General features: G+C 47.3%; 1 protein-coding gene across 3 annotated transcripts in view; it reads left to right on the top strand.

Annotated features, from left to right (window-relative positions):
* CRYL1 (crystallin lambda 1) overlaps positions 1-22977 on the top strand; it is a 130725-nt gene that overhangs the window by 87366 nt on the left and 20382 nt on the right. For all 3 annotated transcript variants that reach the window (XM_047077490.1, XM_047077509.1, XM_047077499.1), the window contains 2 exons: positions 10096-10257; positions 17421-17615. In XM_047077490.1, the coding sequence (XP_046933446.1) occupies positions 10096-10257; positions 17421-17615 (357 nt within the window). The remainder of the gene's footprint in view (positions 1-10095; positions 10258-17420; positions 17616-22977) is intronic.

Raw genomic sequence — 22977 nt, 5'->3', positions numbered from 1 at the left:
TCCGGTCCTGATGATCACTTTGTCTCTTGGGTGTGTACTTTTTTGTATGCCTCACAATGATTTGTTTTTGAAAGCCAGACGTCTTGAGTAGGAGAGTATTACTGAGGTAAACAGTTTTTACGCCTGGGATTTGGCATGCGTTTTCTTCTGTGAGGCTTTTACAGTGGGGATTTGAGTTAATGTACTTAGGATTTGGTCGAGGTTTAGGTTTGTAATTGCTGTGGTCCTTCTTGGTGCACTACAGTTTCAAATTCTTCCAGTAATACCTTGTGAATAAAACCAAGACTGGTTGGCCAGAAGTTTTTCCCCTCTCAATATCTTCACCTTCAGCTTTCAGTCTTCCTTTGCATGCCCTCAGAGAGGATCTCTTTCCATATTCCCACTCGGTCCCTCTCCCAGAAGTATTCTCCTGTTACTTGTTACCTTACACTTGTCAGCCTGGTGATGGGAGCAGTGAAGGGGCTTTTCTTGTAGTTCAGGTCAGACCTTAGTCTTAGGCAGCCACTGTGTCCCTGGGAGCTTAGGGATGTGGCTTCCGTAGTGCCCTTAGCTCTCTCCCAGCATCTCTGCCTGTTCGTCCCCTAGGGATAAGGGTTTTTATTTCAGGTCCCTCCCCGCAATTACGATGGGTTTTCGGCAATGGTAGGTTTTTGTGCTGTTGTCTCCAGTCACTTAAGTGAATTGAAATGTATTTGTATTCACATACTGAACAAGTCATTTGTCAGATCACAGTTGTTTCCAATGATTTCCCTTAGATTTTTCCTATGGACATTTGAACTTGGAGAACTTTATATCTACTGGTCGTAGTCCTAAGTGGATTGGAAAGTGAATGGGTCTCATCATGCACTAGTAGACTTGTCTGTCAGCTCTCCTTCACAGGAGTAAGCCTGTCCATCTGTTCTTAAATCTTTTTGGCATAAATATGGACTTAAATGATTGCTAAAATTTCCAAAAACTGGATTATAAAATCGTTTTGCCACAAAGGAAGGACTTTTTGTTTGTTTGTTTTTATCATTTAGTAAGTAATATTTAGCTGTCCTATCACAGGAGTAACAAGGAATTTTCCTGATTTTGGATTAAACCGTGGGTAGATGTGCAGACTTTATCATCCAGTTAGTTGGTCCTATCTTTGAGCTGGCTTCTTAAAGGTGTTTAACCAGCCAAGAACATTGTCTAAGTTCATGCAATAGTGAGACACAAGAAGCTATATGCTACATTGCTTTGAAGCTGTATACAAGGCTAGAATGGCTGTTTTCTTATACCAAAACTGGTAAATCTTTTTTTTTTAAACAATCCTTAGTGGGCTAGTTTGAGTGACACAGAGAGCAGTAAAATGAGAGGAAGAGACTCCCCCTGCTTGGTACTCGCACTGTCCTTGTATGCATTTGCATGAAGAGGAGAATCGTCTTCCTTGAGGGAAGTGGAGAGAGCAGAAAGGGTAAAAGTAGCCAGACCAGCAGATCACCTGATGACCAGTAGGGCGACAAAAGCCGCTGACAGCTCGTCCTTGTGCGCAGTTCTTAAAATAGCGTTCATTCTCTTTTAGTTTAAACTAAAAGGCTATGACTCATGGCTTCAGTCATGGGTTTATTTTGTTGCTGTCTTTTTTTTTTTTTTTTTTAATTGGGAAGGATTGCAACTTTGTTAATCTAAATTTTTTTTTTGTTAATGTTTATTTCTGAAGGAGAGAGAGAGTGTGAGTGGCGGGGGGCAGAGAGAGAGGGAGACACAGAATCTGAAGCAGGCTCCGGGCTCCGAGCTGTCAGCACAGAGCCCGACGCGGGGCTCGAACCCACAAACCACGAGATCATGACCTGAGCCGAAGTCGGATGCTCAACTGACTGAGCCACCAAGGCGCCCCTCGACTTTGTTAATCTAGAGACTCTGACTAAACACATACCTGTTGGTAGGGTGTGTGTTCTCATTAACTGTTTTACCAAGATGAGTTTTGCATTGATTAGAGTCTTTAATTTGGGCATAGTTTGTGCTTCAAAATCTTCAGTTGGAAGAGAACTTTTCCTTTCTTAGCACATGGGGCTCTGCGCTGACAGCATGGAGCCTGCTTGGGATTCTCTCTCTCCCTCTCTCTCTGCCCCTTCCTCGCTCATACTCTCTCTCAAAATAAATAAATAAACATTTAAAAATAAAAGTCTTCATTGTATTTTCAGTTGTTGAATTTCCATTTGATTGTTTTTATACTTTCTAGTTATATGCTAAAAATTTTCATTATCTTTTCATTCTTAAACATATTAATAATAGTTATTTCAAAGTTGATGTCTGGTAACACCATGCTCTGGATATCCTATGGGTCTATTTCTAAAGTCTGTTTTTTCTCTTGATTTTCAATCAGGTCTTTGGTGCTACCTGTTTCATTTCTGTGTTTGAGTGTGAGACATTGCTTACAAACAATCAAGGCTCTGGTTATGCTTTTGTCCTTCAGAGAAGCCAGGAGCTCATGCCTTTAATTTAATCATGGCTGAGATGAGTGGAGACATATGAGGACTGGTCACTGTTACTCTAGGGTATAGCCCTTGAGGGTCCCGGCTAGAACCTAGAGCAGTTACCAGGCCCTGAGCTCCAGTTTTCTCTCAACAATCTGCATCTGCCAGAAACTGTGATTATTGTTTCCGCCCTCTTGTCTGTGCTTTTGAAATAAGCAATTGCCTTGAGGATAAAAGAGGAGCCATATACATAAGGCTGATGTCTCCAAGTTTCTCTACGACCCTATTTCGGCCCTGCTGTTCTTCACTGTCTCAGACAGATTCTTTCTTGTATGTTTTCAGCTTTTTTAGTTGTTCTCAGCAGGGTTGTCCATAACAATCTAGTGTACCATTCCTGAAAGTGGAATGCTCTCTACAAGTAGTTTGTTCTTACAGCTCCTTCTGTGCCCAGTGGTAGGCCCTGGGGTATGGTTGGCAAATAAGACCTTTGGAGATCACATAAAAACATTTTTATGTTCCTTCTGTTGTTACCAATGTTTCCCCCCCACTGATTGTACTTAAGAGCAGTTTGTGGTGGGGCGCCTGGGTGACTCAGTCAGATAAGCGTCCGACTTCGGCTCAGGTCATGATCTCGCAGTTTGTGAGTTCGAGTCCCGTGTCGGGCTCTGTGCTGACGGCTCGGAGCCTGGACTCTACTTTGGATTCTGTGTCTCCCCCTCTCTCTGTTCCTTCCCCGCTTGAACTTTGACTCTCTCTTTCTCAAAAATAAAGATTTAAAAAATTTTATAAAAAAAAATTAAAAAAAAGAGCAGTTTGTGGTACTAGATTAGTATTCCTGTTTGACCAGTAGTATCTGTAATCCTCAAGTCTGACCAGGTGGGTGTGGCCTTCTGGCTTGGTGCCGTATAGTCATTTTGCTTACTTTTGCTACAGTGCGTATTATCTGCTCTGTTGTAGCTACTTGCATGGATATCTATCTTTTTTTAGTTTATTTTTTTGAGAGAGACCAAGACAGCGCGAGTGGGGGAGGGACACAGACAGAGGTGGAGAGAAAGAATCCCAAGCAGTCTCAGCGGTGCCGTCAGAGCAGAGCCCGACATGGGGCTAGAACCCATGAAACTGTGAGACCATGACCTAAGCTGAAACCAAGAGTCAGGCGCTCCGCTGGCTGAGCCACCCAGGTGCCCCGTGGGTGTCTGTCTTCTTATCTGCTTCTTAAAACATGTGCTTCTTGAAAAGCAGGGACTGTATCTTATTCTGAGTGGGAAAGTTCCTTGCATAAACTAGTTCCTGGTCAGAAATGTCTTTTAATTCAGATGTTAATGCTAACATTTAGTAACTTGTCAGCCAGTGTTCGACTTCCATCTTCTCAAGGTTCCCTCAATTGATCCACTTTGTGTAGTAGCCTTCTTCAAGATTCCAGAAGACCAGTACACAACACCTATACCAAGAGGAGCTTCTGTGGGATGTGGCATAATGTTAAGGTTTATACTGTAAATTAAATGGGAGTCATTGCACTAGATACCGGTCACAGAATTTTTTCTACTAAAAAAAATTCTAGAGGGGTGTCTGGGTGGCTCAGTTGGTTGAGCGTCCAACTCTTGATTTCGGCTCAGGTCGTGATCCCAGGCTAAGGGGATCGAGCCCCACATCGGACTCTGCTAAGCGTGGAGCCTGCTTAAGATTCTCTCTCTCTCCTCTCTCGCTTTCACTCGCTCTCGTTCTCCCCGCCCCTCTTCCTCTGCCCCTCTTCTCTGCTTGTGCTCTCTCTCTCAAATTAAAAAAAAAAACGAAAAATTAAAAAAATACTGGAGGTTGTTTTTACCATGGAGTACTATCGGTGGGATTAGCAACATGACTCGTAGCTGAGTAACGGGCGGGGCATTAGCAGCAGCAGCGTCCGCTTATGCAACATGCAACACGTCGCAGTAGCTGAGAGTCCATCCATCACATGTTATACTGAAAGGAGACAGAGCCGTTCACCCTCAGGGCTTCATGCTGTTGCAGAAATTGGGGAAGAAGGACCGGGAAACACTGCCCGGACTTTCAACGGAGTATTTTCCTCAGTCAGAAAAAATGCTTAGTAAAAGAGGACAGGGTTTTAGTCCATGGCAGATAGGCGTCTGTTTTGAACGTGTAGGTCCAGAAATGGCCAGGATTGCCACATCGGCTGCCAGAAGGCAGGGAGGTGCCTGATGTTTGTTCCTTCAGCCTTTAGACATTTCCTCTAAAATAATGTAATGATAATATATGTATTCAGTGAGCTTGGGGAGGCATTGTATGAAATCGACTACTATGTCACAGAAGTTTTCGTTAATTCATCGATTCAACAAATGTTTCCCGAATACCTGCTATTTGTCACACATTGTTCTTGGAGCTGGGAATACAGCAACAAACTGAAAAAAATTCTTGCTTTTTTGCTTTGAATTCTGTTTTACAGTATTGTTGTTTGTTTGAATGTAGCCATTTCCTTTTCTTTTAATATTTTTCTTTTTTTAATGTTTATTGATTTTTGAGAGAGCACAAGTGGGGGAGGGACAGAAAGAGAAGGGGGGACAGAGGATCCGAAGCAGGCTCCACGCTGACAGCAGAGAGCCCGACATGGGGTTTGAACCCACGAACCATGAGATCGTGACCTGAGCTGAAGTCAGATGCTCAACCACCTGAGCCACGCAGGCTCCCCAATGCTAGGAGTCTTTTTAAAGAACTAATGGTTCTTTATTTGCCTTATATTCTATTTTATTGGTTTCTGCTATGTTCTGCTATCATCTTTTAATTTTTCTTTGGATTTATTGTGTTCTATTTCGGCTTCTTAAATTGGATGCTCGGCTTGTTAATATTTTGGGCTTTCTTTTATTAAAAAAGATTTGAAGGATAAATAAGAACTGTTTTAATTACACCTACAAATTTTGACTTTTTGGTTTATCCTCTGGACAGATGGAGTCAAAATATGGATAGCTGTTGCCTTGATGATGCTGTTCCCGTTGAGAGTACTATAAAATTATTTTATAGTCAAACATATACGTGGTTGCAAATGAAACTAGTTTATGATACTATAAAACCCGAGTTTTCAAAAATGAGAATGTTTTCATAAAACAATGGTTGTCATCCAACAAAATATGTTGAGTGCAATTTGTTGTTTCACTCATTGCAATAACAAAGGGTTTGGGCTGAAAATACATAGTCCAATTATTATTAGCAAAAGCATTGTGTTTAAATTTCTATGTTTCCCCCCTGCCCCCAAACCTCACAAATAGACCTCTCCCTGTCCTCTGCTGCTTTGAGAAGTGCTGCTTTATAAAGACAGATCACTGGTGGAAATGCATTACACATGCGTCTGACACAGAGGCAAAAAGTCATGTAAAAAGGTAATACACGTAGTCTTCTCGAATTTGCCACCTGGAATTCAAACACAGTCCTCCCTGGTAACAAATGGTCTCAGTGATTGATGTGATAGCCTTCACATCAACTTACTTGTTTTTTATTTGTCTTAAAAATTCATGCCTATGCCTTGCTTGATCCTTCTCCAGTTTTGTTTCATGCTCTTCCCAGCACTTTGTATTAAAAATCCCAAGTCTTCCTCATGAGAACTATTAGAAATGCACTGTCTGCTAATTGCAGGCTTAAAAAAAATAATTTTAATTGTAATTTTTTCCTGGCAGGCATTCTAACCCAATTCTAAATAAATGCTTTCATTAAAGGTCCCAGAAATAACCTTGGAATGAGGGTGGGAATAGACTCATCATCGGGACAGCAAGTGGTGCAGGTGCCATTTCAGCCTCTTCTCCGTCCCCGTGGTTACCCGTAGAAAGGGCTGCTGTTTAAAGCAAACAACAGGGGTGCCTGGGTGGCTCAGTGGGGAAAGCTTCCGACTTGGGCTCAGGTCATGGTCTCACGGCTCCTGGGTTCAAGCCCCGCGTCGGGCTCTGTGCCGACAGCTCGGATCCTGGAGCCTGCTTCCCGTTCTGTGTCTCCTCTCTCTGCCCCCCCCCCCCCCCCCCCCCCGCTTGCAGAGTCTGTCTCTCACTCTCTGTCTCTCAAAAATAAACAGATGTAAAGCAAACAATCCAGGTAACCTTAACACCTAATCCCCAGGAAGTAATGTTCCTAAATCTGTGGCCTACACTGGTTTTTACTTTGGAAAGGTCTCTCTAGAGTGGATACAATTTGTTCCAGATTATCGTGGAACTCTGTTTAGGATTTGTAATATACTTTAAAAATGTTTTTTATTTTTATTTCAAGGAAAAGAACGAGCCTCTGGTTAGGGCTTAGTGCAGTTTATGGCCTGAGGCAATAAAACTTGACAAGATACAATTAGTGCTAACAGATTTTATAATGTGGATCACTTCCATCTTTAGTTTGAGAGAGAATTTCCTTCTGCCATGATTGAAGTGAGGTTTTAGCTCACCTTTTTCTTGCCATGTCCTTCCCCTATGATTGGCTAAGAGGACTTCTTTGCATGTAAAATATTTTGAGTACTAAAGTCTTCTAATCTAGTTTTGCTTTCTTTCTGGAAGGCACATTGAAGATTGCTTCCAAATGTTTTGCATTAACAAATGTAGATTTTCTAGCAACAGGACGCCTATCTAAAATGCCTGAACTGATTTTTAAAAAAAAAATAATGAAATTTCATTTTCCCCATGAAAATATTTGTTTTGGAAGATGTGTATTGTTGCACAGCGAGTGAGTAAACTTCGGAAGTGAGTTCCTAGGTAGGACTCCCTTTGCCTGGGAATTATCCAATGCTCTGACTTGCCATGGCCATGTTGCCTTTCTAGAACATTCCTAATGAGTTGAATGCTGTCACAGGTAACTCTAATCACAAAACACCAAAGTCTATACATGATTTGTCCTTTAAAATATAAGTAAGTTAGAGAGAATTAAAAGTTATGCCTATAATAATACCAACATTCAGTTTCTTGCTTTCAAGAAGACAAGGGAAAAAGGAGTGTTTAAACTTAACCTCACTTTTTAACTATTTGATACTTCCTGAGATGAGTAAACTTCTGATGTACCAGGAAAGGTTGTGATTCTTGGGAAGTTACGCTGTGCTCTCTTTACTTGTCCCCAGAGTTTTGTTTGTTGAAACCTGAGCATAGTGGTTGTGCGAGAATATCATTTATTATGTGTTGTGCGTGAGAATATCATTTATTATGTGTTGTGCGTGAGAATATCATTTATTATGTGTTGTGTCTCCCTCCCGCTTCAAAACAAACAAAACACAAACATAATAATCATTGCTTCCAAAATGCTGTCAGAGTTTAATTAAGCAAAGTCAAGCTCATTACTTTGAATAGTGATAGAATGTTTGCTAACACTTCCCATTTTCTCTAGAAAGGACCCCTGAAAAACACCACTGAGTTCAGAAGGCAAGGCTGGATTCTCACCTGGTCCCATTGCTATAGTTTAGAGAGAGTGAGGCCGCGTTGCAGCTGGGTTCTCAGTTGTCTCATTGTTGGGGACTTTTCTCTGCCCTTCCTCCCAGCCCCTTTAGGGCAAAGAGAATGACCGTTGCCTCTCGCAGCTTTGCAGTCAACCACAAGTGACGATTAATCCTGATTAATAGCGTTTCATACTCTTTCTCAGGCAAGGAGTATCGGCTCCCCAGTGAATAGCAAGGAAATGAACTCAAGGCTTGACATGGACAGAGGCAGTATAACCCTGGCCCAGCAGATTGAACACAGTTGCTGCTATCATCATCAACAACAACAAAACTTCAAGCAAATGTGCCGTTAAAAACCCTTACATAATTGTAGCAGGTTTGGGTTTCCTCTGGTTCAAGTTTTCTTGCCTCTTTGATAATCAGACGATCTGAAGAAGGCATAGCATTTCAGGGGCGAATCTGTGTGACAGACTCACAATAAGGCTGTTCACAAGGACTCTTTCATTAGCTTAAACAGTATCTGCATCATTCTTAGTCTCTGGCTTTACTACAAGGCTCCATTTAAACTTAACCCAACTTGCAGACTTAACTGATCCAGGAATTACTCAATACAACCAGCCAGCTACTGTAGCTTTTTTCCCCTTTGTGATAAGGGGATTTAATACAATGGGCTTTACAGTTCTTAAATGACTCCATTTTTTTCCTTGTCTTTGAGATGTGGCGCTTATATGACCTTTTGTTCTTAATAAAAATTTCACATGGTTTGATTATATTTTTTAAAAGTATAAACAAACACAATGTTGACTCCCTACCCTCAGAGTAAAACTTTTTAAACTTTGTAGAGGATTACAGAAACGGAATTCGGGTCATAATATTTACACAGCTGATTTGAATATACTATTAGATTTCATGATTAATGATTCAATATTATTAAGTCAAACCTGAAAACCTTTATTTTTGAGGGGTGATTCTCCCTATAATTCCCAGTGGCCCTTCAGCATTGCACATTCGCCTTCACGCACCTCTCTCTGGTCGTCTGCTGGTGTTTATACCGTTTCTGCTACCACGATGCCGCTACACTAATCAGGGCATCCTTGGTGGGTCCCTGCGTAGCTCGGGGAGGAGGGGAGGACAGAGCTCTGACATCGGGCTGGAGAGAGTCTTGAGGGTGTGTTTGGTAGTGTGCCACACTGAGAGTACAGAAGACCTACACCCCGAGTAGTGGGTCTCAGACTTCAGCAGGAACAAAAATCATCAGAATGTTTGATTAAAATGCAGATATCAGGACCCTACCCTCATGAGGGCCTGAGAATTTGCATTTTTAACAAGCACCCAGTTTATTCTGATGCTGATGGTTACCGGACCACACTGAGGCCATGGTCCTATAAATTCTCCAGGGAACCTTGGGAGTTCTTGATGCCTCCCCTGCAGGGCCTATGGCCTCCGGGCAAGCTGGGACCCGTCTTGGGCGGGAGCGACCGCTGTGTGATTTCCCAGAGGAGTCGGTGGCAGGAGGGAAGGGGTTGGAGCAGCCCGAGTGTCCTCTCCCCTTCCGCTTCCATCCGCAGCAGGGCGGTATCCGCCGTGTCCCCAGGAACAGGCCTCACCTGTGGCCCCACACTTGGCTGTTTGAGAATGTCCTCTCACTCCAGCCGGCTCTGTGCACGATTAGGATTTCAGAGTGGTGTTATCTGCAGTACTTAATCCAAATTTGCTCCTCTGTCCTCCTCCCACACCCCATTAAAGTAATTTTAGATTTGTAGAAACAAAGGTCCTTTTCAAAAGGATTTCCAATTAGAAATGAATTCTCAAGAAGCTCTTCGGGAATTATGGATGTAACGTGTTTGTTCGTTTCACGAAGATAAGGTTTTTCCTTGAAGATAAATTGCTCTGATGGTCAGAACAGATAGGGAACATAAGTGGTGATGACTGCTGTGGATGTTTGTAGCGTCTCTCTGGAGGTGCTGTTCTGTGTTCTGTCGTGGAGTCAACCCCCATGTGCTCGGCAGACTTTTTTATCTTGCGAGTTTTCAGGCCTATGCAAAGCTAGAAAGTTCAGCTCCCACATACACGCCCCCCAGTTTCCGGAGTTTCCGGAGACTTGCCATGTTCTTCAGCGGCTTTTTGGTTTGCTCTTAAAAATTGCTGGTAGTTTTCTAATTGGTTCATTGATTTTTTTTTTTTTTTTTTAGGAATGAATCAGACACGAGCTGCTTTGCTTGAGGCCTGAGTGCAGTATCATCCATAGTAATTTGAATATGTTCTTTTCAGGAATGCGTTCCAGAAAACCTGGAGCTGAAGAAGAAGATTTTTGCTCAGTTGGATCAAATCATCGATGACCAAGTTGTCTTAAGCAGCTCCACCTCTTGCCTCCTGCCTTCCCAGTTGTTTGCTGGCCTCGCACACGTGCAGCAGTGCCTCGTGGCCCATCCTGTGAGTGCCTCTACCCGCCAGCACGGTGGCCTCTCATTCCGGTTTTCCGGGGCGGTACGCCTTGGCTAATCTGATAGTATTTTGTGGCTGCTTTATTGAGGTGTAATTCGCATGCCACACAATTAAAGCTGGATAATTTAATGTGATTCAGTGTATTTAGAGAGTTGTGCAATCCCGGCAGTTTTAAAGAGAATTTTATCCAAAAATGTCTTGAATTGTATCTGTGTACCTGACGCACGATGGGATAGAATCCACGCTGTCTCCCTCACCTACGTAACTCACTGTCTAGCTGAAGAGAGAGAGTACTAACCAAATAATCCTACTGTCGGGGAGTCATTTTAAAAATGTGTACACATTTTTAGTAGGATTTTGTAGCCATTTTACTGCGCTGTGTGGTTTCCTCAACACAATTCGGAGTAGGACCAGTTTTACTAAAATGCAAATTCTTGGTCCTGCTCCTGAGATTCTGGTTCGGTAGGTTGACTTTAAGCCTCCTACCCCTTTTTTTTGTTCCCTTGCACCCCTCTGTTGTAATTAACTGGGCGGACTTACACAGTGGGGGGGCATGATGAGGCCTGTTGGACAGTGAGTACAAGTTGGCGTGCAAGCACTCAGTAAGTCTTTTTGAGATTAATGTATTAATGTGAGGAAAGGAGAATCAGGAGAGCCAAGGTTGAGTAACAGCTGTGAGCTCAGTGTGACCTTGGGAAACTGGGGACAGCTTGTTAGGACAGAAAAGCTAACTTAGCTCCGGCCATAATGAATGTGATAGTAGATGACGATGGCCACACCCTCAGCACCAGCAGGCCATCAGAGGTGAAGGCTGGGGAAGGGCTGCCTGGAGGAGCCAGGGCCAGGCTGGGCAGGATCTGGGCTGACCAGGGAGGAGAGAGTGTGAGGGTGGGAAAGAAGATAAACAGAGACCCTTGGCCAAGAGCAAGCACGGGGCATGCAGAATTGTGAGGAGGCCAGCCTGACCGGAAAGACACACGCACCTCACGTACTTGGGGAGCAGGAGGAAAGAGCCAGAAGGCTTGGGAATGGTTGGGTTATACAAAATCATGAGCGTTACTCTGAAGACATGGGACTGGTGTAGACACAGGGCAGCCCTGCGATGTGGTGGAAGTGCTGCCTTTGGAGGGTGATCAGAAGAAGGTTCCTTCTATGTTGAAGATGGCTCAGAGAGGGGGACAGCTACTTCACAGAACTGGGGCAGGATTCCTAGTATGAGCCACCAGGGCCGTGGTGAGGCTGAGGGTCCTAGACTGAGAGCAGGGAGAGTCCTCCTGCTGAGCAAGAGTAGCTCAGAGTGTGGGGGTGGGGAGGCTAAGGGGCTTGCTCAGGGAGGTGAGGAAAAAGGGCCGGTCAGAGATGCCTCCTGGTTCTGCGTGCTGACAGGAGGGCCGGCTTGGACCACCATTCACATGACTGTATGGTTCTGGATGTCCGGATATCCTCCTACCGAAGTACAAGGGAAAGTGGAGAGTGGTCGTAAAATATGGAGACTCAGACCCACAGAATATAGAAGAAAACCAGTCATGTTTACCACTCAGATATGGGAAATTAGCACCAAGAGGGACCTTAGTTGAAGCATCCAGTTACCAAGTGCCACGAAACATGACATGTCTTTGCTTTTATGACATTTACATGTCCGTAAAAAGGACTCTTAGAAACTGTAAACTGTTTGTTGATTAGATTGTTAATCTTGCCTGGAAACTTCCAACTTCTAACCAGTAATTTTACTTCTAAGTCAGGTGGGAAAAAAAGGAAAACAGCTAAGTCAGATTGTTTAGAAAATGCCTCGTAAGTCCTTTATCAAGACTTTTACCCATGTCTCTTAATTTTGAACTACCTGATGGATGAGACCACACCTCCTTCACTTTCCTGTCACACCTAACAAGTACCTCTGACTAGTAGTTCAGCCACTCATTGTTGAGTAATGATATTTCTCATACCATTTTAGGATTGCTCGCTTTTACTTCTTTAATCAAGGTCAAATAGCATAACCAAAGTAAGTCCAGACCTTGTTTCACAAATCAATCTCTTCTTACTTTTGGAAATCATTTTATACCTAAGCCAACATTAATTTACCCAAATGCAATCACCCAAGCCGGCCGTCTTTGGAATTTTATCCTTTCTTTCTCCTGCGCTGATATTGCCCACCGATCTCCTGCCCAGATGATTCCACTGAGCTCAGGTGGGGAAAAGGCGTGCTGAACAATTCAACCCAAGCTGGACGGGCAGTCCCAAATATTCCAGAACCATTTATGGTCTCTGAGGAGCTTGTTTCCCTTCGGCCCGGAGCATCGGCTCGCACGCCGCCGCCTCAACATCCTGCCCCAGGCACCCACAGTTCTTTGCCCAGACAGGAAATAGGACAAAGGAAAAGGAAGCCCCTTCTTCGTGCCTCTGAAAGGCTGTGGCGAGAGTGGATAGTCAGCAGTTGCGAAAGATTGCCGCCTCCAGCCCTCCACAGAAGAGCCGGCAGCCAGCGAGTTTCGACATCACGTGTTGTCTTTTGGGCAAACACATGTTGTCTCGCTGGGGGTGGGGGGGGGAGGAGCTCTGGGTCATCTGAGCACTGGGGGGTGAGCGGGGGTCACTACGGGGTGGGCGTGTTCTCTCAGCACACAGGTAGTTTGGGATTTTCAAGTGGGCTTCATAGACTGGAGCCAGGAGGCGACGGGCTCAGGAAGAGGGCTGTTAATGTGTCCCTGACATTCTTCCTCTCCAATGTTTCTTATGTTGCGTTTCCTGGTCTGCCTCATCTCCCTGTGGGTGTGTAGAGGGGCTCAGGGATGGGCATCTGGTGGCTGGGAGACGTTTGCTGATGATGATCTCAAAGTTGAGTTTGGTCGCAATCTCTCTTGGTGCCTGGATCTATGTTAGCAATCAGTCAAAACGGTTTCAGCCACACTTTACAGCCTTACTTCAGTTGGGGACGTGGTGGTCCCATGGAGCTGGTGGGGGCTGCTTTAGCCCATCGGATGCTCCTGGCGCCCCTCTTATGGATGCTCTGTGGATGAGGCTGCCTGGGAAGGATGCACATGGCTCAGGGATTCCAGTGTTGAGTGGAGACAGGTCCTGAGCTCTCGTCTACTCATCTCCCACGTTGGTTACTTGTCAGCCACGGAGCTATAACACAGCCTGGAATTAAACCGGGCACTGCTCACATAAGGTGCCCAGAATGTTCCCATCTGAGCACCTTGCCTACGCTTGCCACCTTTGTTACTCACTCTCCCGCCTGACCCCGGAACCACTTGCCCTCGTGTTGGTGGTGATTTGAACGTCCGTCCCGGAGCTTGCTGTTTCTGGAGAGCGTGTGTGTGTGCGTGTGTAGGCGGTGCCCGTTTCAGATTGTCAGCTGCTGCCCGTCAGAGGGGCAGCCTTCCCCCCTCTGTCTGTGGAGGGTTCAGGAAGGTGGGGTGGGATGGGCTGTCACTCATGAAAGGGCTTTACTCTGAAAATTATCAACATGGTGGGGGATTAGGCCTCTCGGCCTGCTGTAAGCAAGCCGCCCCTTCATTTTTACTTCCACTCCTCTCGTAAAGAAGAGGAGTTCGCCTGGTCGGGAGTGCCCCCTCCGCGGAGCTGTGCCAATGAATTGCAGATCGCCGCGGCTGTCTTCTGGGAGAAGGGGCCGGCTGCCTTTTCTCTGAGTTTAACTCTGTTTCATCTGCTGCAGAGAAAATAAACGAAGCCTCTGTGTTGGGCACGCTGTGCTATCTCCGCGATCACATGCCTCCCAGGCTCTGGTCCAGGTTCTGGGCAGGCTTTTCACGAGGTGAATGGAGAATGCCCCCCTTGTACCGCCCGGCCCCACCTGAGCTCTCAAAGAGCCTCACCGGCCAGGCCCTCCGGCACAGCGCTGCCCGCTCTGGAGAGCCCGTGGACCGGCTCCTGTAACCTTTAGAGACACTGCCTCCTTTTCCCCTCATTTGTTTTGTTTTTCCCATTTCTTCAAGGCGTGATTCTCAGTCTAACTCACAGACCCCCATCCCGGAAGGCCCGGGCGTTCCGGGGAACACAGCCGTCCCTTTCCTTTCGAGAGAGTCGCTTCTTTGCTTATTTCCGTAGCCCCTCCCGTCCCTCCTCCCTCCTCCCTCCTCCCTCCTCCCTCCTCTCATCTCTCCACCTGATTGTCCCGTCCCTCTCCCAGCCTGCAGTTGGCATCAGTGTCCCTGTCACAGGACTGAGGTGCCGTGGCAAGAACCACCCCCCGCGGGCCTTCAGACTCCGGGAGGTCCTCTCCCAGCAGCTGCCGGGCTCGAGCGCGTGGACACAAAGCGTGAACGCGGCGCGGCCAGTTCCAGGAAGCACGAAGAGCTGGACCTTGCAGCTGGGTTTCCGCGGGTGCTGGGGAATCAGGGTCCTGCAGGGCTTTGAGCTGGGGGTGGTGCGGTCGGCATCCTGTTTTTAAGTTTTAAAGAAACGTTAATTGTGATGAAACACGTGTAAGGCTTGAAACTGTGTACGGTTCAGCGGCAGTGAGCACGTTCACACGGCCGTGCGGCCCTCGCACAGAACTCCATGGGCAGAAGTCTTTCTTGGGAAGCTGCAACTCCGCCCCCAGGGAGCAGCAGCTCTCCGGCCCCGGCAGCCTCGTGCTCCCTTCTGCCTCTGGATCTGACAGGCCCCTGCCTGCCAAAGGCTCACCCTGGCGGTGGCGAGAGGATGGGCCTGGAGAGAGAGGCCAGGGAGGAGAGTGCCGGAATCTGAGCGGGAGGCGACGGCCCAAGCCAAGTGTGCGTGTGCGGTGGCGGGAGTGGGTTTTTCCAGAGACGTGAATAGAACTGACAGGATCACCGATGGGAAGTGGGGCAGGCCAGGGAGAGGCGGGCACCGAGGATACTTCTCACGGTGCTGACTTGGGCGTTGGGTGTTGGGGCGATGGTGTTCTCGCCAAGATGGGGCGCCAGGAAGAGGACCCTGTGTGGGGGCGGGAGGAACGGGAGTTTGAGTCGTGACAGGTCGAGTGTATGCTCGTTAGGAGTGTGTCCGGTGCACAGTTACAGATACAGCCTGGAATGGGGGGCGAGCTCCAAGTGAGATCTCGGGGTTTGGGGTGGGGGAGACACCCTGGGAGCCACCCAGCTCTGCCCAGAGCCTGGGAGTGGGCACAGAGGGAGGCCAGCGGTGGCAGCCGGGAGAACCGCCACTTAGGGAGGATGCGGGCCGGGGAGCACGTTGTGCGTGCGGATCCTCTGTAGCCGGTGTCTCGGTCTGGGATTGTGCCGCCCGTGAGGCTTGCGGCATTGAGAGACCCCAAGCCCCAAAGACGTAGTCTTTGTCTTACAGGAAGATAAAATCCATCTAAGTAGACAGGTTTCCAGTTCTTATAATTCTGATCTTCGAAAAGGCCAGAGGTTAGACATTTTTATGAGCTCGATGATCATAGGCAGGAGACAAGTGATTCAGTTGAGGCACTGATTTACAATTTATTTATGTGAAAACAGATGCCGTCCTCTTTTGCTTTCTAAGAGGGCTGAGCGTGACCAGGGCAGGCCGAGAGCACAGGGAACCTCCGAAGCTAAGCTGTTTGTGGACCAGAGGCCCCTCCTAACCAGTGTCCTAGGAGAAGGAAGGTTTTCTTTCCCTTTTCTGTAGAAGTCATTGTATGTATGTATGTATGTATTTTTAAATTTTTAAAAAAGGTTTATTTGAGACACACAAACACACACAGAAACAGAGTGTGAGCAGGGGAGGGGCAGAGAGAGAGGGAGACACAGAGTCAGAAGCAGGCTCCAGGCTCTGAGCTGTCAGCGCAGAGCCCGACACGGGGCTTGAACTCATGAACCGTGAGATCGTGACCCGAGCCAAAGTTGGGATGCTTAACCGACTGAGCCACCCAGGCGCCCCTGTAGAAGTCATTTTAAAATGGATGCTTCTTGGACTTCGTGGTGGCTCAGTCAGTTAAGCATGTGACTCTTGATCTCAGCTCAGGTCTTGATCTTGGGTATGGAGCCCACTTTAAAAAAGAAAAAAAAAAAAGATGCTTCTTGTAGTAATTTAGTGACTGTAAGATTCTATCAATTTTCCTCTATATATTATTGAGGAAAAATTACTTAAAAGTATTTGGCATACAGTTTACTGCAGTGCATTTGATTTTTAATGGTGAGGTTAATCTGGTTCTACGAAGCAGCCTTTTCTTTGGACTGAGGATAATCCTCTTTGGGACTCTTCAAGAACAGTTTCTCGGGGCCCCTGGGTGGCGCAGTCGGTTAAGCGTCCGACTTCAGCCAGGTCATGATCTCGCGGTGCGTGAGTTCGAGCCCTGCGTCGGGCTCTGGGCTGATGGCTCGGAGCCTGGAGCCTGTTTCCGATTCTGTGTCTCCCTCTCTCTCTGCCCCTCCCCCGTTCATGCTCTGTCTCTCTCTGTCCCAAAAATAAATAAACGTTGAAAAAAAAAATCTTAAAAAAAAAAAAAAAGAACAGTTTCTCAAAATAAACGAAGAAAGAAACAAAAGACAAAAATAAAAAAAATAAACCAAGAAACCCAGAGCACAAAGTGTAGATGCTGGGCTAGGCAGGCATTTCCACCTGGGCCCGCTCATCGTGGACCAACCCTTCCCACCTTAGGCCGTGTCACAACGTCAAGGCTGCGGTAGTGTTCTGATGCTGCGTGACCTCTGTGTAGGTGAGATTTGATTGGCGGGACACGTTTGGGGCTCAACACGGATACGTTAAGGAAATACCAAGTTTTGGGAAGGTGCTCTCAATTTTTAACCCTGACACAGTAGAATAGCAACACCCCGCAGTGAGGGTTTTGGAAGGTGGGTCTGGAGGAGGGCTGGGGCTGGGCGAAAGCCCGTGAAGTCTAGACAGTGGGTAGCTGAGAAATCCTGGGGGAGGCCAGGGGTCTGGAGATTAGCCCTGAAAGCATAGGATGGTCATCTGCACCTCCAAATTTCGACCTCATGTGCTAGTTATGAGTTTTCAATGAATAAAACACACCGATTTTTGTGCTCAGGTTTTTTCTTTCCCTCCCTTGCGGACTACTTTGTATTTCAAGTTTCTTGTCATCAGATGCTGAGTCTAAAGTGGCCCTTCCCCGGACAGATCTGTACCAGCTGACCATTCAGGATAGGCAAGCGGTGTGCGAGAACAGCACCCCGGCTCCAGGGCTGTCTTCTGACTCTTCTCCCCCCCGTCTCTCTCGGAAGGTAAATCCACCGTATTACGTGCCATTGGTTGAGCTGGTCCCACACCCAGAGACGGCCCCTGCGACGGTGGACAGAACCCACGCCCTGATGCGGAAGATCGGACAGTCCCCAGTCAGAGTCCTGAAGGAGATGGATGGCTTTGTCCTGAATCGCCTCCAGTATGCCGTCATCAGCGAGGCCTGGCGGCTGGTGGAGGTGCGTGGGCTGCTTCCAGCCTCTGGCTGTTGGAGGGGAAGGGTAGCCGTATGTCCTGGGGCCGCATGGCGGGGTGGGAAAGTCAGCGCTCAGTCCTGCCTGTTCTGCTCTGGGGACTGAGGGCAAGCTCTTCTCTCAGGTTCAGTCAACAGGCAAGGAAAATAAAATGTAATGTGGCAGTTCATTGTATGTTTCAGAGATTCCTGTTACAGTAAGTCATTTGATATTCACACCTGATGATGGACTTCTCTGCTTCCTGTCCTTTCGTAGCATTACCACATAATTATCTCTGTGTGACAATACTGCATTTTCTCACAGGGTCAGGTTTTCCCCCAGTGTTACAATTTTTCAAGAGGGAAAAACTAAATTTTGAGTAAACTTGTATCCTCTAAAGGAACCCAGTTTATTTCAAGAGCTTGAGGAAGAAACAATGGGTAATCCTTAAACTTGCTGGCGCTATGCTTATCTTAAATATAAATAGGAAGTTATGCACACACACTTAACCCTGTCCTTTCATTAAAAGATTTTACATGTGACTTTATTTATTTATTCTTAATTTTTTTAATGTTTATTTATTTTTGAGAGAGAGACAGAGCGTGAGCAGGGTTGGGGCAGAGAGAGAGGGAGACACAGAATCCAAAGCAGGCTCCAGGCTCCGAGCTGTCGGCACAGAGCCTGATGCAGGGCTTGAACTCACAGACTGCGAGATTATGGCCTGAGTCAAAGTCCGACGCTTAACCGACTAAGCCACCCAGATGCCCCAAAAGATTTTACGTGTGACTTTAGAAATCACCTCGCTGCATACATTCGTACAAAGCTCTACACCTCGCTTCTACATTTGTACGAAGGACCTGGTTCCAGGCAGGATAGACCTTGGAGCAGCCCCAGGACTTGCAGTGAAGAGTCCAGGGGTCTTGGGCTCAGACTGTCTGTTTTCCATCCAGTTGCTTGTTGATGCTTCCTCAGCTTCTACATGGGTGAACAACACCGTCCATATTCGTGTTGCAGAAACATGGTGGAGCGAGCGAGGGTCTATCCGGGTACGCAAGGCAAGGGGAACGAAGCTTGGGCTGAGTCGTCTGTTCCTGGAATAGGCCCAGAGCTCCTATGGGAGCCTGCCAATCCCAGCCTGACACGGGAAGAAGGGGGCCGGCCCGTGGGCATTGTATTTTAGCTGCCCAGCGCGTGATGTATGTGACCCTCCTGCTTCCTGGTTACGGCATTCTGCCCCGTCCCCGTTAGATTCATCATCTGCCCTGACTGCCGTGTCCAGTTGCCACACAGTAGCTGCAATCCTGTGTCCTTGTTGGGATTTTCACTGTTAAGTTCGTAGTTTTAACTTCCTAATGATTGTAGAATGTTCTTTGAGTATCAGTAGTAGAATATTTAAGGCCACACTGAACTGAAAGCACTTCCTCGGAGCTGTTTTTACATCATTTCCACTTGTCTGGAACACTTCAATAGACCCCCAGAAAAGTTCAGTGTTACAGTGAAACACAGAGAGGTTTTAAGGCAGTTTTTGCCTTTTTTGTAAAGTAACGTAGGCCCAAAGGGGTAAAGAAAAGCCCTGAGCTGAATCTTGCTCTCTCCAGTCAGAAGGATGTGAGCCAGCTCAAGGGAAAACCTGGAGGTTCTGGGGCAGAGGAATTAGGTGGGAGTCACACACAGAGGATCCTCTGTGTGTTGACCCCAGAGCAGAACCGGGGGTAGTTGGGAAGCTCCCAAGTTTGGCAGGTCGGTGGAGGGTGGCAGCGCTCCCCTCGGAGGAGCCGTGGAGGATTCCAGTTCTCCCCTTTACTGGCCAGACGTGGAGGGAGGGCTGGAGGAGTTGCTGAATGTGGCTCCTCTACCGCCTCCTTTAGATTGTCCCGTCTCTGGCGGCTGATGGCAGACTGGGCGTGATCATGTTACCGACTTGCAGGAACGTTCTCACTCTTGGGTCTCATGCCGGAGAGTCCCGCGCGTGTCTGTTGTTGGCTGCAGTGGCACCCACGTGCCTGGAGTCTCCATGAGGCACCAGGTGCTACAATCCAGCAGGATAGAGTTTGTGACAAATGGCGAAGAGGCTACAGAAATGACAGAGTGTGAATAGAACCTCAAGAGTTTTCCTTGGTGAATGTCTAGGAGATCAGTCCGTTTTAGAAAATAAAGGTGATTTGCAGACAGAATTAAGACGGGTCTAGAAACTGTAGGTCCCTCTCCCCAGGTTGTGGATAGGGTGACGGGCATCCCTGAGCTCTGTGGTGACGGGTGAAGTGGTCCAGGTGTGGGACAGGGGCTCGCAGAGGGAACATCCGAGGGGGCGGGGTCGCCCGTGTCGTACCTGCCCTTAACCGTTGCCGCCCAGAGACCGCTACTTTGCCGGCCTCCCACACGTGGGAGTGCCAGTAGCACACCGGCCGTGCGTCCACTCCTGAAGCAGTTACTTCTGAGGGCAGAGGAGCCACGGGCGTGGGCTCTGAACACCCCGCAGGAGCCCTGCTTTCCTTAGGCGCTGGGCTTGGCAGAGTCAGAGCCATGCCGTGAGAGAGAACTCCCCCCGCGGCCACGTAAGCAGCCACGGGATCTTCCGCTGGGTTCTCAGCGGTGCACCCCAGCAGACACACAAAAGGCACGTGTCTCCTGCCTCCTCCTGGGATCAGTGGATCAACATTTGTGCCCATTAGGTGGGGTGGCCTGAGTAGTCTTGACTTGATCACGTGCATTTCTTGAAAGAAAACCTGTGCCGCCCGTGGTCTGTTTCCACCTAAGATCCCGAGGGGCAGACAAGGCGAGCAGACCCCTCCCGAGCCCCACCTTCACCTGTGCAAATCTGCACGCGAGTGCTGGGCCCCGTCAGGGCTGGGGCCAAATGACGCCCCTCTGACTCACCACGTCAGAGCCAGTTGAACTTGAATTTAGATTTTAGGGTGTTCCAGGTGTACTTCAAAACATTTAAGGGCAACTTTGGTATAAGAAGCAGATCAATTGGGCAAATGTTACAGTGAAAACTGGAGATTTGTATACATTTTAAGTTCGAAAGATCCAGAGGCCCTGCAGAGTTTTTCTTTCAAAGACGTTCTCTCCCGGGAGTGGGTTTCACACGTGGGCCGGGGCCCCAGCCTTCTGGCAGCGAACACAGTGCGCGCAGACGAGCAGGGCCGCCTTACTTCCTCAAGGACACTATGGCTGCTTCAGTCTCGTGCCTTCTGCATTCGCAGAGCGAGTTGAAATTTGGCAGAGCTGGGGCTGGCTGTTTAGGTCCGAGGGCTGTAAGGTGACTTGGCCGCAGAGCACCAGGACGCCTTGCGTAGACGTGGGCCCGGATGCTGCCGTCCTGGCTTCTGGGGTGCTGCGTCAGCGGGCGGGTCGAGGAATACTGATACTTGCTGTGTGTCAGCAGCTCTGCACAAGTCAGATGCAAGCGTGAATTTCCAGGGGTCCTACCCACAAGATGGGGTGTGAGCTAGAGTGGGACAGGCAGGGCACCTGGCCAGAAGGATGGCTCGCATTTCCACTTAGCCATGGCGGTGCCTTAATGTGGATGTCAGGGGAGCAGAAGGGTGCTGTTCCGCCACTTGCCAATTTTGTCGACCTGGTAGGTCACATCGGTCGATTTTCCCATGTTGGGCCAGCCTTGCAGACCTGGAATAAATACCACTAGATGTGTAATTCCTTCTAGACGTTGCTGGGGTCAGTTCGCTTATGTTTTGTTGCATCTAAGTTCAGAGGAAACATTAGTTTGTAGTTTTCCTTTTTCTCTCTCTTTTACTATATTTGATTTTGATATCAAGGTAACACTGTATTAGATATCAAGGTAATAATGCATAAAATGGGAAGTTTTCTCTCCGTCTATTTTCTGGAAGAGATTATAACATTTTTGTTAATTCTTCTTTAAATGTTTGGTAGAATTCTCCAGTGAAACCACCTGGGCCTGGAGAAAAACCTCTTTTCCAGGAGGTATTTATTTATTTATTTATTTATTTATTTATTTATTTATTTATTTTACTTGTGAGAGTGGGGGGAGAGAGAGAATCTCAAGCAGGCTTCACACTGAGCTTGGAACCCGATGCAGGGCTCGATCCCACGACCCTGGGATGGTGACCAGAGACAAAATTAAGAGGCGGGCGCTCAGCTGACTGAGCCACCGAGGCATCCTTCCAGGAGGTTTTTAATTACAAGTTCAGATTCTTTGATGGTTATAAGAACCATTCAGGCTGTCTGTTTCACCTTGGTTGAGTTTGGTGGTTTGTGGTTTTTAAGAAATTGTTCCGTTTCTTCTGAGTTGTTGAGTTCATGAGCATAAAGTTGTTGGCAGGGTCTGTAGTGATATCCCTGGTTTTGTTCCTGATGTGGGGCATTTGTGTCCACTCTCTTTGTATCCTTGTCAGTCTTGCTAGAGCTTTGTTAATTTTACTGATTATTTTGAAGAAGCCACTTTTTGTTTCATCGATTTTCTTTATAGTGTTCCCGTTTTCAGTTTCATTCACCAACTGGAGGGCATATTTTACTACTTGCAGCCAAGCGTGGAGGAGAAATTCTAAGAAAGGTGGGGTGGGAAAAGGTAAGGGAGGCTCCTGTGGAGGCCTGTCCATTCGAGAAGGGGGAGAGGAGCTGCAGGCACCATTTCCAGGTCAGAAAGAGAAAGTGCTGGGAATAAGACACACCTTGTCTTCACGGCAGCCTAGATCATGACATACTGTCCTGTCATCGCCTGTGATTTTGTCTGTCCCCACACAGCCATGTATGCTCGGCAAGGACAAGGGCTGTCTGGGAACAAGACGGGAGCGAGGTATATAAGGGAACAAGGTTGCTGGGTTCTGTTGTATTGTCTCACAGACGCCCACCCCATTCTTCCCCTTCCAGTTTGGCTCAGAATTGGGGGGGAGCAGCCCTCGTAGGCTTGGAAATGCCAGAAGGACAAATCCGGCTATAGTCTAGTAGCCCAAGATTAGGTCACTGGGGGACAAGATCCTGTTGGCCAGGAATGTGATTTCAAGTCAGTACTCTTAAGCTAATGATCACAATAAAGGAAGTTGTGTTGTGATGATAAACCCTCTCCCAGACAATAGCTGAGCTTGTACTGCCCATAAATTCTTGCCCCATCCAGGTAGGGTAGGTGGAGGTGAGCTGGAGTGAATCACGAAGCCATCAGCAGATTCTCAGCCTGTTGGAATGTGTTGGTAATGAGCTTTGGAAATTGCTTATCTTGGGTTTTATTCACCCTTCTGAGCAATGTAATCGTGAGGCTGAATTTCTGTTCCTCATGCACTGGGCTGCAAAAATTCAGTTCTTGTTTTCTTGCCAGGTAGGTATAGTTTATGGGATCTGAATCTAATTCCTGTTATGAAGAACTGTTCAGTTAATAAAGTATATCTCAGAT

The sequence above is a fragment of the Lynx rufus genome, unplaced genomic scaffold, assembly GCF_022079265.1.
Source record: "Lynx rufus isolate CCGP_SWC_20201006 ecotype Redwood Valley unplaced genomic scaffold, mLynRuf1.p SCAF_1, whole genome shotgun sequence".
NCBI lineage: Eukaryota > Metazoa > Chordata > Mammalia > Carnivora > Felidae > Lynx > Lynx rufus.
The sequence above is the reverse complement of the archived record's forward strand: the minus strand, read 5'-3'. Positions and strand labels throughout refer to the sequence as shown.